The 12,454-nt window shown below is 42.8% G+C and overlaps 1 protein-coding gene across 1 annotated transcript in view; it reads right to left on the reverse strand.

Annotated features, from left to right (window-relative positions):
• The window catches only part of FGFRL1 (fibroblast growth factor receptor like 1), a 181,407-nt gene that overhangs the window by 88,940 nt on the left and 80,013 nt on the right, over nucleotides 1-12,454 (reverse strand). The window contains exon 3 of the mRNA XM_082052086.1: nucleotides 1,959-2,231. Within this exon, the coding sequence (XP_081908212.1) occupies nucleotides 1,959-2,231 (273 nt within the window). The remainder of the gene's footprint in view (nucleotides 1-1,958; nucleotides 2,232-12,454) is intronic.

Raw genomic sequence — 12,454 nt, forward strand, 5'->3', positions numbered from 1 at the left:
GTGGGTTTAGCCAGCATTAGAACAAGGATGCTTGGAGATGAATGATAGCTCAGCCCATATGTCTGCCACACATTTACTTTAAAGTTAGCCTTTTCTTGGCACTTGGTGATCAATATTTGTTTGTATAGGGCTCAATCTCACACCCACAGAGGCCAGTGGGAGCTTGTAATTTCCTTCTATAGCTGCCCAAGGAGGCTACAAATAACTAGTGTTTGTGCCCAGGGCTTTGCAGTGCCAAATATAATGAACACCATTGTTCTTAACACAATTAAATTTGATAATCCAATATCCCTGAGCAACTGAATTTGACTTTATGCCTCAGTCCTTCCTGAATTCTAGTCCAACTTTTGCCCTGTACCTTCCTTTCATTTGTTTCTGTTGTGCTACCATGAATAATCAGAGCCTTCTTTGACTCACAGATGCCTCAAAGCCTCTTTGCCTTGGAATAATGGGAGCTGGCTTGGGCCCTGAACTTTACAGAAGATACTGGATGACAGAGAAGATCAAAGACTTCAGCAACCTCCACATAGTGCAAAGGCACAAGAAGGACTGAAGGAGGTTCCTATAGCATTCCTTTCTCCATACCAAACAGTCTGGAAAGTACATCCAAAAGGAGTCTGTATAGACACGATGTTTTATAGACTACTTCCACTTCACCTTTTTTGCTCAGTGTAGCAAAGACAGATGAATGTGGATAGGAAAGTGGTGAATGAGGGAAAACAAATCCACAAACTATGTAAACTATAAGATGGCTTTTGCAGCTTTATCCCACTGATGCTACATGAGTCATATAGCAAGAGGGTTTCCCTCACCTAAACATCACTTTCCCGATAAGACATTTACATTCTGGTCTCCCACGCTGGCTCTGCAGTAAAGTGCATTCTCCAAGAATCAATCTGTTATCAGGTGATAATCCTCCATCAAGCAGCACCAAGTGTTTCCTACGTGTTCTTAGTTCACAGCATTTCTCCTTCTGTGATGGGAAGAAGAAGTAACTGAACAAAACCAGACCAAGTGCCAACCAGTAGGGAGCTGGAAACAGCCCCAAACTCTGTCATCATTTCCACTGAGAGAAACAGAATGTTGTAGACCAGATCCTCGGGGTGCTGGTTAGGCAATAGGATGAACAAGATGCCTGATCTCACCCCTTGCTTTGCAACCCTCCAGCTTTGCTTCCTCAGCATCCTCCAGCACGCCAAACTTCAACCAGCTATTTCCCTCCTTGCGGACAAGGACCAATGAGCATATTTCTGTGGCAGCCATGGCAGAGGAATCTCTGATTACCCAGAGAAGTGTCTTTGGGAGCCTTCAGGAATGCTCAGCCTAGCAAGTGACACCAAAATCCTATTGCCAGGCTAAGCCCTTTCAAGCCAGTCAAAAGCACAGCCAGCGAACCCATGGTCACCAAGACAGCATCTGAAGCTTTTTTAATCCTGCCTCTACCAAGGGGATTTCTCAGGAACTGAGCATCCCTGGGTCATATGCCAGATCTGAGCTTTGTTTCAACCTAAATATTATTCCTGAAGACATCGTGCTTTGCAAAAGCTCAGTACATGGATCTTCCAGCTGTGCGTTTTTATATGGGTGCCTAAACATTTGTTTTGAGAACTATCCCATTCCAGCAGCAAACATAAAGATCGGTGTGACCTCTCCTTATCACACAGACTTTCCTGTGTGGAATTCATTGTGATTTGGACCCTAGTGACTATTGCATCACTTCTGTTTATTTGTAACCTTTGGCACTGTGTAATCTTATCTGCTTGCAGCCGGCTGCAGCAGAAGATGTGCAGCAACATCCATCGCCAGCTCTGGCAATCCTCAAACACTGGAAAGGGCCAGTTAAGAGGTCAGTAAATGATTAGCAAAGCAAATCTGCAATCACTGACAGCTACACAGAAATCAGCTCGCTCTCTCCCCAAAAATCACGTGAGTCCCAGCTTTAGTCCAGCTCTACTCACCAATCACAATGAGGGTGTAGTTCACGTTGGTGCTGCCAAAGCCATTGGTGGCTTTGCAAATGTAGGTTCCCGCATCTTCGCTTTCCACCTCCTTGATTTTCAGCCCTTGCTGAAGGATTCGGAACCTTGTCCAGCCACTGTGGATAGTGCGTCCATCCTTCATCCACATGGTGAGGGGTGGGGGGTCGCCCTCCACGGGGCACAGGAGCTTGATGGTCCTCCCTAACCTCACGGACTGACGGTGAATCACTTTATCGGCAATCCTTGGAGGACCTAAGAAAGAACAGAGAGAGGAAGAGCTCTTATTGTTTTTGCCAGTGATATAGCACGGATTTAAAGACCAGACATCAATCAGGACATTACACTGACTGCAATCCAGAGGTATAGTGAAAGGTGCTAACCAAAAATCTCCTACAACAAAGGCTAAAAATAGAGAGAGTTAGAGAGGGATACATCAACAGAGATACTGGTTTGTGTGAGACCTGAAGCTGTAGCCTTGCCATCATTAGCAACTCATGCTAACCCACCAGGGAAGCCTGGTTCTGGGTCTCTCTGTTTCTTCCAAAACACCCACATTTTCCTACAGCAAGGAGGAGTCCAATACACAAACTGTTCAGCTGTATTTGATGAAGCAACTGTGGTTGTTTTTAACTTAACACCTAACCTGAAGGCAAAATTAGTAACAGCACTGGTACTTAAAACATTTCCCCCCTCAAAAAGTTATAATCCTTTCATGTTGTATGTACAGTAATTCCCTTTAATAGTCACCAGATGGGCTTTATCTGAGACACATACGCCTGCAGTTGTTGAACAGAAAGCATTCATTGGGTAGCGCTTCACTAAGAGATATACCATAGCCTGATATGTTAACATTGCTTATAGTCCAGAAGAGGTTATTTTTATAAATTGCCGTGGCGACACTGTTGGTTTGACCCGAATGACAAAAGTATTTGTTCTTCATAAAAGGTGATGATTTTATGCAAAACAGAGTGTCCCTGGAATGCCGCACTGTTTGCCACATGACAACAGGATGCTCTTGGACGGGTCAACACTCAGAAGAAAGAGGTCATAAAGACTTCAACAGCAGGAATGGTCCTATAGCTGAATTCAAACCAGAATTTCTTCCTAAGGCTCTGAAAAGTTGAAGCAGAAAGTCTTTTCCCTGCATGTGCCTTCCCTGCCTTCTCATTAACCAGACATTACACAAGTTCCCCACACAAACTGCAATAGCGATGCTCTTCCCAGAATAGTCTATTAATGGGTGTGATAATAAGTGCCTTGCTCTTGCATAAGGACAAAATGTTTTGCTAAGGATTGCTGATGCTGAGTTGCACCCAAAACCCACAAGATGTTTGTGGGATTTGGAACTGTTCCCTCATATTTTATTTCTGTTCCTAGTGTTTTGCAGGATTGGACCCACATGGGATAAGCTACAGAGCTCATATTTGCACTTCCTCATGACTAATTCCTATTATTTCAATGTCTGCCTTAATTTTCCCCAGCGTGACTAAGGCAGTACATACAGTCCAGCTCATGAATGACTACAGAGCTGCTGTTGCAGTTACTCACGTTGAATCGCACCCATGGATTTTACAGCTTTGCTGGTGAACAGAAGTGCTGCTCAAACTGAGGACAGAGTCATGAACTAGCTTAAAACTCACTAATAAGTTTAACTAAGAACCTGATTAGACCAGTGGGTCTTAGACACACTCAGATTCTGATGAACTGCTGAGGACCCAAAGTGGGGATCTCAACAGCTCATAATCTGAAAAAGTCAGTCCCTGGCAAAGGTAACACCCATCCCTGTACACCTTCAAAAAGATGCCTGTGGGACAATGTCTTGGATGTGATGGTGCCCTCCCATACTCCAAGGGAACTGTTAGAACACCATACAAAATCCTGACTGTCCAGGTCTTTCTAAGCACTGCAAACCACACTGTTAATGTTCTTTGCCTTGGGAGATCTCCAACCAGCTCTGTGAATGGAGAGATAATCCAAAGATCCTTTGAATGCTGATCTGACACAAGCTGCATTTCTGAATCTTTTAAAGAGGAGATGCACAAACCAGGAGGGATTGTGTGTGTTGGCTTTGATAAAGTTGAATTCACCAACACCGGGTGAAGATCCAGTCCCAAATTCTGCTACATTTCCCAATGTGTCGCAGTATATCATTCAGTGCAAAAGAGCAGAAATGCCCAGACAAATCCACAGCCTCGCTGAAATTCTGGGTTGGCCCTTGGAGAGGTCGACTCTGACTTAGAGTCATACCAAACCGAGTCAGACTTTAAGAGTAGCTTCATTGCTATCTACTTGTAAGCCGGGATATTCAAATGGCAAAACCAGACCTATAATTAGGGTTGGGAAAGAATGTTAGGTGCAGGGCAGGCAGGGACAGTGGAGAGAGAGCGCCCTCCTCCCAACTTGGAAACCTGCTGTAGCTCCTTCAAAATCCTTTTCCTTCCGACATTGAGGTTGACTCCTGATGAATTTTGAGACCTGGAGGAATCAGATAGTTTCCCAGTCACGTCATGTGCCTCGTTGGGGCAGGCTGCACAGGCGGCTCTCCTGACGGCACCAGAGTTGCCTCTGGACCTGTCACATGTTTGGGTCAGTGGTAAGCTTGGTCCTCCCAAATGCCATTTTCCTTTGATTGACCTTTCGTTCTGAGGAATTGTTGGATCGCTCTCTGTCACAGGATCTATTCACAGACCTTTATGACATTTAGGTAAGGGTGTATTTCTTAGGGCCTTTCTGCCTGAAAATAAAAACACTACTGCATTCCTCTGCAGCCCTTCATTAGCCCCTCCAGCGACTTTCTCAGGATGAGGAATAAAAATTGCCCCCCACTCTTTTTCCTGCTGTTAATTTTGCCAGAGAGAGCTGCATGCACTTCTCAATAAGGTACAGCCCCAGGACAAAGACGTTAAAACCTTGCTTCTGTTCATTCAGTGCTGTAAATATTCCCATTTTATTACATATCATCTTTGCATTAATAACTTTCTGCAAAAGTAGCGCTCTCTCTCTTGAACCTGTGCCTTCACCTACATCAAAGGCTTCAGAGGCCCTGGCAATCCAACGATAGCTGGACCTCCTGTACATGGCTACAGCAAGAATAAAATGTTATCATGGATCTCTGTCTTTCTTTCTAATGTACCGGCATCGATTGAATCTCTTATTTCACTACATATCTGCACAGCCCTGCCTTGGAGCTGCAACAGTGATGGATGAATGCTTTTCAAGTCAAGATACAGTCTGGCACATCTCACCACTCTTCGCTGTCAGTATTTGGATGGGAGGTGGTGGAGAGGGGGAAGTGTGTCTTGCAAAAAGGCCCTTCTGCAATGTCCCCTGTGCAGTGGGTGCTGCTGACACAGAGCTGCCTCACACGATGTGCCACGGAAATGCCACACTATCCAGATAGAAACATATTCCCCCTCCGAGTCCATGTATTAAGCTACCCAGAACCACTCGGGTTCCCCTGGAGTTTCATTTCCAGGGCTTCTCTATGGCATTTCCAGCTTCCGCTAAATGAACAGAGCAAAAACATGTAGTAAAAAAATGGCATCCCAATTTCTGATGTGCACCACTGCTACTGAAGGGAGCTCCCCACCTTGCAGAACTGGCTCACAACATGCCAGGAGGGTGGCCATGAGAGCAGGGAGCCTAATAGATGACAGGTCCCCCAAGGTGCTGGTTTGGGGGTGTCCCTTGGTGGCACAGCCCATGGTCTGGCAACCTGGACACATTCCTACAGCTGCTGAGAGAGGGAAAACCCCAGGAAAGCACCTGCTGCTTCACCTACAGCTGCCAGCGGGGTAAAACCAGGCTGAACCCTGGTTGCTGCCAACCTCCCATCCCTTGCCGCTGCCGGCTTCTGTCCTGTGCCGTAATGTAGCGCTAAAAAGCAGATGCAATTCCTCCTCAAGCAGCCAGTGTCACAATCTCAGCCATCCTAGACTCCAGCTTTGCGTTATATGTGAGCAGAAATGATCTAATGTATTTTGAGAGCAACACCCTATAGCTGCTTGCCTGGTTTGTGGGTTGCACATTAAGGCAACACCACAAGAGCCGGACGGCAGCACCACAAGGGATAGTCTCAGGAGCTGAAATCATTTTGTTAAACCAGATTGTTGAAGTTTTTCATTCATATATTTACCAACATTATTTTTTTAATGCATATATATACCATCTTTGTGGTATATATTGGCACATGCCTGCACCCATGGAGCCAAAGCTCCAGGCTGGATCCTTAGAAGACAGAGCAGAAGAGAGCATTGTTTTCTGGCCCTGGGTGTAAATCCTGGGGGAGGTGTCTTTATGCCATAACCCCAGTCATTTCTAAGCCATTAAGCAGTGATTCTTGAAAACATCAGCCTTTTTAAGTGCTGAGAATCTGCAGCTTCTGACGTTGCTAGAGACAGAGACAACTTCCCACAGCACTTTGCCATGAGATATGGGAGAAGACGCCAGGTAGATATTCTACCAAAATTGCTGACACAGATTTCTACACATTTTTATCACTGGGAGGGGAGTGGGGAATGGTGGGGAGAGAAAACAACCACCATTTCGTGCTTCCACTCTTGCAATATTCCATCAGGTAAAGGCAGCTCTCCATGGCCACTGCTGAGAAACAGCCTTTCAGCTGGAGAGGGGGCAGCCGACTTCACAGCCTGTGCAAACAGAAGGAGCTACGATGATAAATTAAGCCCTACCTCGACAAAAACCCAATGCCAGGTTTTCTTCAGCCTCCCTTGTCCTCAAACCAATAATTTGAGAGAATAATTTCTTAATATTTCGGCTGAGGGGAAAGGGTGGGGTTTGACATCCATGGATGTGACTTGGGAAGAAGTGACGAGAATGCAGCTGCCTCCCCCCCCCGCGCCTGGTTGTTATTCTTTCTCCAAATACAAACTAAATATAACTTTGCCCCATAACATTCAAATCATTTTAGTTACTTAAAGGGATCATGCCTGGAGTTCCAAGGGCCAGGGTGCAATCAGGCTTAAAATATAATTTAAACAGTCCAGACGCTACATTTTCCACCAAGTCATTTGCTTGCTTGTAGTTTTCCCATCTGCAAACACATCTAAGTACACAGAGAAATAAACCAACAATCCCAGCCAGATGCCAAGTTTTCTGTTCGAGATCATATAAGCCCAGTCAAACATTAACAAGGAAATGCCATGATCACCTCATTTGTTTCAGATATTTCTGTTCATATACATGCAGACAAGTGTGCAGATTTATTTGCCTCATTTATGAATACAAGCAACTGGAATCTCCATTCTGTTCCATTATATAAAAGACAGATCCTACACCTGTCTTACTGAACAGCTGGGCAATTTTCAGTTTATATCCTGCAATACTGTTCTCCACTATCCTATACCACAGAAAGGCCCCACTTGCTGTTCTGCTGCTGACGTTGCTTTACAAGCATTCCTGTTCTCCCCCCCAGTGCCTTGGAAGGGCTGGTGGTTGCCACTTCTTGGCAAAAGGAGTTATGTAAAGCCCAAAAAAAGGAGTTATGCAAAACCCAGGAAAGCCTCTCTGCTTTACCAAATAGCTATTTCCGGGAAGCAGCAAAAACAATTTCTAGAAGTGTATTTAAGACACAACAGTGGAATAGCCTGGAGCTTCCTGTCCATATTTCTCACAGTCAAAAACACACACACATGTAATTATATTTTCCTGGACTGCATTGCAAAGTTCATGCACTAGTTCAACTCATACATGTAGTAAACATGATTTATAGCTCTGTGTGAAAACCCTCTAGATATATGGTGTTTTGATAGTGACTCGAACCTAGAGCTATAATTTAGTAACACCTAGCAGTGAAAGCTAAATGATTTCCCACTCCACATTCCTAACTTTCCATGAACCCCTTTTACTGCTAACCTGGGGAGGAGATACTGCTTCTACAATTGTTTGGACTTAGCCTTGTTATTCCTTCAACTAAACTCTGCACTAACGTCAAGCTTCACATATGGTGAACACACCAGCACTGACCCACATCCTATGAGACCATTTGCCATGATACAGTTCAAAGTGAACTTTATTAACACATTAAACATAATTACAAAGAGGAAATTCCAAGGAAGGTCAACTAGCCCGGACAGTTTCTTGGAATGGAAAGTAATTTATAATATCCACATACTGTATTGTAAAGTTTATAAAGAATTTAAATAAGTTTTAAGAGCCCCATGGGCTATGTATATTTTATTATTTAATACCAAACACATTCACTTTCCATTAAGATAAGATTTCTTTTGAAGTGCTGTGTTAGTAAATTAGCAAAGTCATTTACTATGAAGCACCCAAACAACCCATCAACACGTGGAAGGAATTAATATCGGGGACTGGGGTACCACAGACAACGTCTGTCCTATGAGGAGAATACAGCCAAGCAGAGAAATCTTTCACTACAACAGTGACATGAAGGAGCTGGACAACGGCCGCTAATCAAACCAATCATTCAGTGTGAACACAATCTCTTGCACCAACACTTGAGGCAACATTTGGCCTTCACCATACTCATCACTGTAAAATCTGATCCTCCAAAGTCCTTAGTACAAGAATGGTTTGCACCAAAGTCAATTTCTTTCACCTCTCCCACGTTTCAGAACGAACACAGTTGGCTGGGAAGGACCATCTAAAAGCCATGTTTTAAACTCGTTTCCAGAGTTGGTTAACTTGGGCTATCCATTGCCAGAAAGCTGGGCTGGACAACTCCTGCTTACAGCAGGAGTTTAACCATTACTACAATAGTTTAACCCTCTCTGCGAGACTAACATGAGGATTATACACTTGCATGCTCAGCACATCATTATTATCCTCACTTGTGTTGGCATTCGAGCTGTAATGATGGATCAACGGATATAGAGGCCTCACTATGCTGGGGGCTGGACAGACACCTACCAAAGAACAATTCCCACATGGAAGGGCTTACAAAGCAATGGTGGCAAGAGTTCAAATTAACATGAGTAGGTGTTCCTCAAAGAGAGGAACTCTTGGCTCTCCACACAGTGGGAAGTCATTACATGGAGAGAACTGATAAAAATGCTTTTTGACAGAGATAAAAGGATGAATGCTTTGCCCATTAACTATTGGAATAAGCAGTTCAAAGGACTGGTGAATCCTGCATCCTCTCATATTTTCAAAACAAAACAGTCTCCATGTCCAAAAGGTATGAATTAGCCAAGTAAAGTAGGGGTCAGCATAGGGGTAACTGGGCCAAATGCTTTGGTATGTGACATGAGGAGATCAGATTAGATGAGCTAATGGGTCCTTCTTGGCTTGAAAACATAGGCGCCCACAGACAAAAACAATGCTTATCAAAAACAATCAAAAGATTAAAGAAAAAAACAACAGCATCTCTGTAGAACAAAGACTCTTAAAGAGGAGCACAAAAACACCACAAGTATTTGCTGGCCAGCCCCGATGACTGGTCAGGCTCAGCTTTGGGAATAGCGGCTGTTTGCAGGAGCAAGTTCTAGGCTTGGACTACACAGCTGAGCCCAACAACATGATGGAGAAAACAGCTTTGTGGATTCATTTTATAGCAAGTGAAGTGACATATTTTCTCTTTCTTCCCTACCTTTGTGGTAGGAGCTGCTTTCCTGATGAAATGGATATTTATTGATAGCACAAGAAGTGCTTGCCATATTTTTACATGAGTAATAACTAGCCCCTCGGGCAAAGGCTGCCAGTAAATTTTCTACTCTAGATGTTCCAAAAATAAGAAAAATAGAATATTTGGGAACATGTTCCATTTAATTAAGTGCCCTGCATACACATTTCACTGAGATTTAATAAAATAGTTATTGTATGTTAAACAATTGGCACTTGATTATTGCATAGATTTATTGCAGTTCAACAACAGTAGATGAGATGCGTATCTCTTACGTGGTTTTTAAATCCTTTGAGCATATGTTTTCAATAATCAGTTGTATTTATTTAACATGAAATTACCATCTTATTAAATTAAATGTGCATGGGTGACATTCAATTTCAAGCGTTGCTGAATATATTTTCAGCAGCAAAAAATAGTAACCTTATCCCTTAGGTTTTGAGGTAGCAAACGCAGAGGAGAGTTAGGATTGCTTCAAATTACTTCTGAAGAAACAGACTCCATATTCTAGAAGGCTTTTCTTCTAGTGTGGAAGAAAAGATATTATTTATTGTTTCTTAAGTGCTTCCAGTGGGCTTAGCATGGGCCAAAAGAGACGACTAATATTTCTAAGGCTGAAATGATACTGACAGTGCAGTTCAGGTATGCAGTTCAATGGATAACCAGAAAACCTTTTTTAGAGAGGAGAAAAGTACAACAAAGGTGTGTTGGCACACATACCCACACAATCTACCCTTTTCATTTCCATTCAAGAAGGCAAGTCCATCTGAATAATGACATTCTTAATTTGCCTTTTAAAAAGAAATGGCATTAAAACATGTTTTCAAGGTTCTGAAATTAAAAGGCTTTATTTTTTTTTCCTTTTTTTTTTTTCTCTCCTGTTTCCAGGAAGGACAAGCTGCCTAATTCTGGAAGAAAACTGAAATCCTCTGGCTTGAGGGAGTTAGGAGGATCCAGGGCCCAACGAAAATCCTGCCCCGTAGCCCCAACCTGTGCTCACCAAACGTAACCCAAACCCACAGTGTCTCCACCACAAGTCACACGGGGACCATTTCTGCCAACATAAGGCATCTGTTTGTTTCCCATAATCACTGGGAAACAATCCAGTCAGGCAGCCCTGAATTAGCTTCTGGGATTAATCTACCCCAATTCTAACATAAATGCTATTGTGCTCTGCCCTTCCAATTGCTTCCCAACCATGCAAATCCTGCTTCACAAGCCCAGCGGATTTCCCAGCCAAATCGCCCACCAACTCCAAGACTTTCAGCAAAACAAACCAGACACTCCACAAATCTCAGTCTAATTCACTTATTTTGTAACAAAACTCCCCTTCGAGCCACCAGTTGCAATCATGTTCCAAGACTCAGTGCTTCAAAGACAGGCATTTACTTCTGGGTCAACCTGCTTCAGTTCTGTCTCCTTCTTTTTCCCCAATGCCTACGTGCAGTATCCTGTCACCAAATCATCTTATTTAAACAGCTCCGAGAAAATTGGACGCCCAAGTTCATGTTTGGTAACACAGATTCCCCTTGAACTTTCACAGTCAATATTTAACCCAGTCTAGGCACAGTGCAAGGTTTAATAAGTAATTAGTAGTTGCCCTTATACGCAGGCGTTTGTGTGAGAGCTGCACAAGCTGGAAATTTTAAGTGTCATTGTTTATGTCTGCAGGGAAACAGAAACCACGATGGTTGACTCCATGACATATTTGGGAATGATGTGAGCAAAGATCTTTAAATAATTGGTTTGCCTTCCTGCTAGTCCACAGAGGCAAGTCTTGGGCCACACAGGGACCATTTTCATTCGTATCTAAGACCTTGGTTTTCCTCAAAATATTCTTTACACTCTTTTTTAACAAATTTCTCTCTAAGGGATGAAATTGGAGACTTTACACTCTTCACCCAACGTTGCTTTCTGCTGGCTTTTCCCAATACTCAAGATGGAAAAGGACATTTAGGGCATTAAAAAAAAAAACCACAAAAGAAATCTGGAACACTCACTGTCAAACATATCCATCTATCCAAAATATCCATAAACCTTTAGCTGTTGGGAAATCATGGCAAAGCTGTTTTCAGCCCTCTCTTTGCTCGGCTCTTGTCACTGGGGGCTTCTAAGTTTGGTCACCTCAAAAACACAGTAACAACTGTTTGTTGGTGCCCACAAAGAGATAAACACTGTGGTATTTAAGAAATGAAGATATTTTCAGAGGCTTCTCTAAAACAGAAAGCACTTCCAGCTGAATGGCTGCAGAGCAGACTTGGTGTGGAGTGCTTTGCAGAAATGTTTTTCTATCAGAAAATGACATTTTTGTCAAGAACCAAGACTTTGTCCATTTTTTTCTTTCAATATTCTAGTTTGCAGTGTGAGAAATCTTTTGCGCCATGATTTCAGCAACTTAAAATGAAACACGTACAAACAAAAAAATTCAGGATTTTAAAAGTATATTGATTAAGTAATGGTAATATTTTTAATGGCTTGCTGCACCACTAAAATATGGAAACAGCTTTGATTTGGGACAGGGATAAATGAAAATACATTAAAAACTCACAAGGGCAAATATAAATCTATATATTATTAAAAATCTTGCTCCAGAACAAAAAATTTTTAAAACTCCTCATTTTTCTCCAAAAGAAAAACACAAAACCAAGCTGACTTTCAACCTTCTAAACAACAATTCTGCCTGAAACCATACAACGTTGCCCTACTAAAACCTCCAGCTAATGGTAGGTGTGATGGAAGTGCTCAGTCCAGCTCTTTCCAAATTAAACTGTCATCACAAGGATCTACCTCATGTCACCTCAAGGATCTACATCAGTGTTTTAGTTTGGACCAGACGTGTGCTTTAAAGCAAATATTTTGATCATCCCCA

This window comes from Streptopelia decaocto (assembly GCF_964273445.1).
Source record: "Streptopelia decaocto genome assembly, chromosome: 4".
Classification (NCBI taxonomy): domain Eukaryota; kingdom Metazoa; phylum Chordata; class Aves; order Columbiformes; family Columbidae; genus Streptopelia; species Streptopelia decaocto.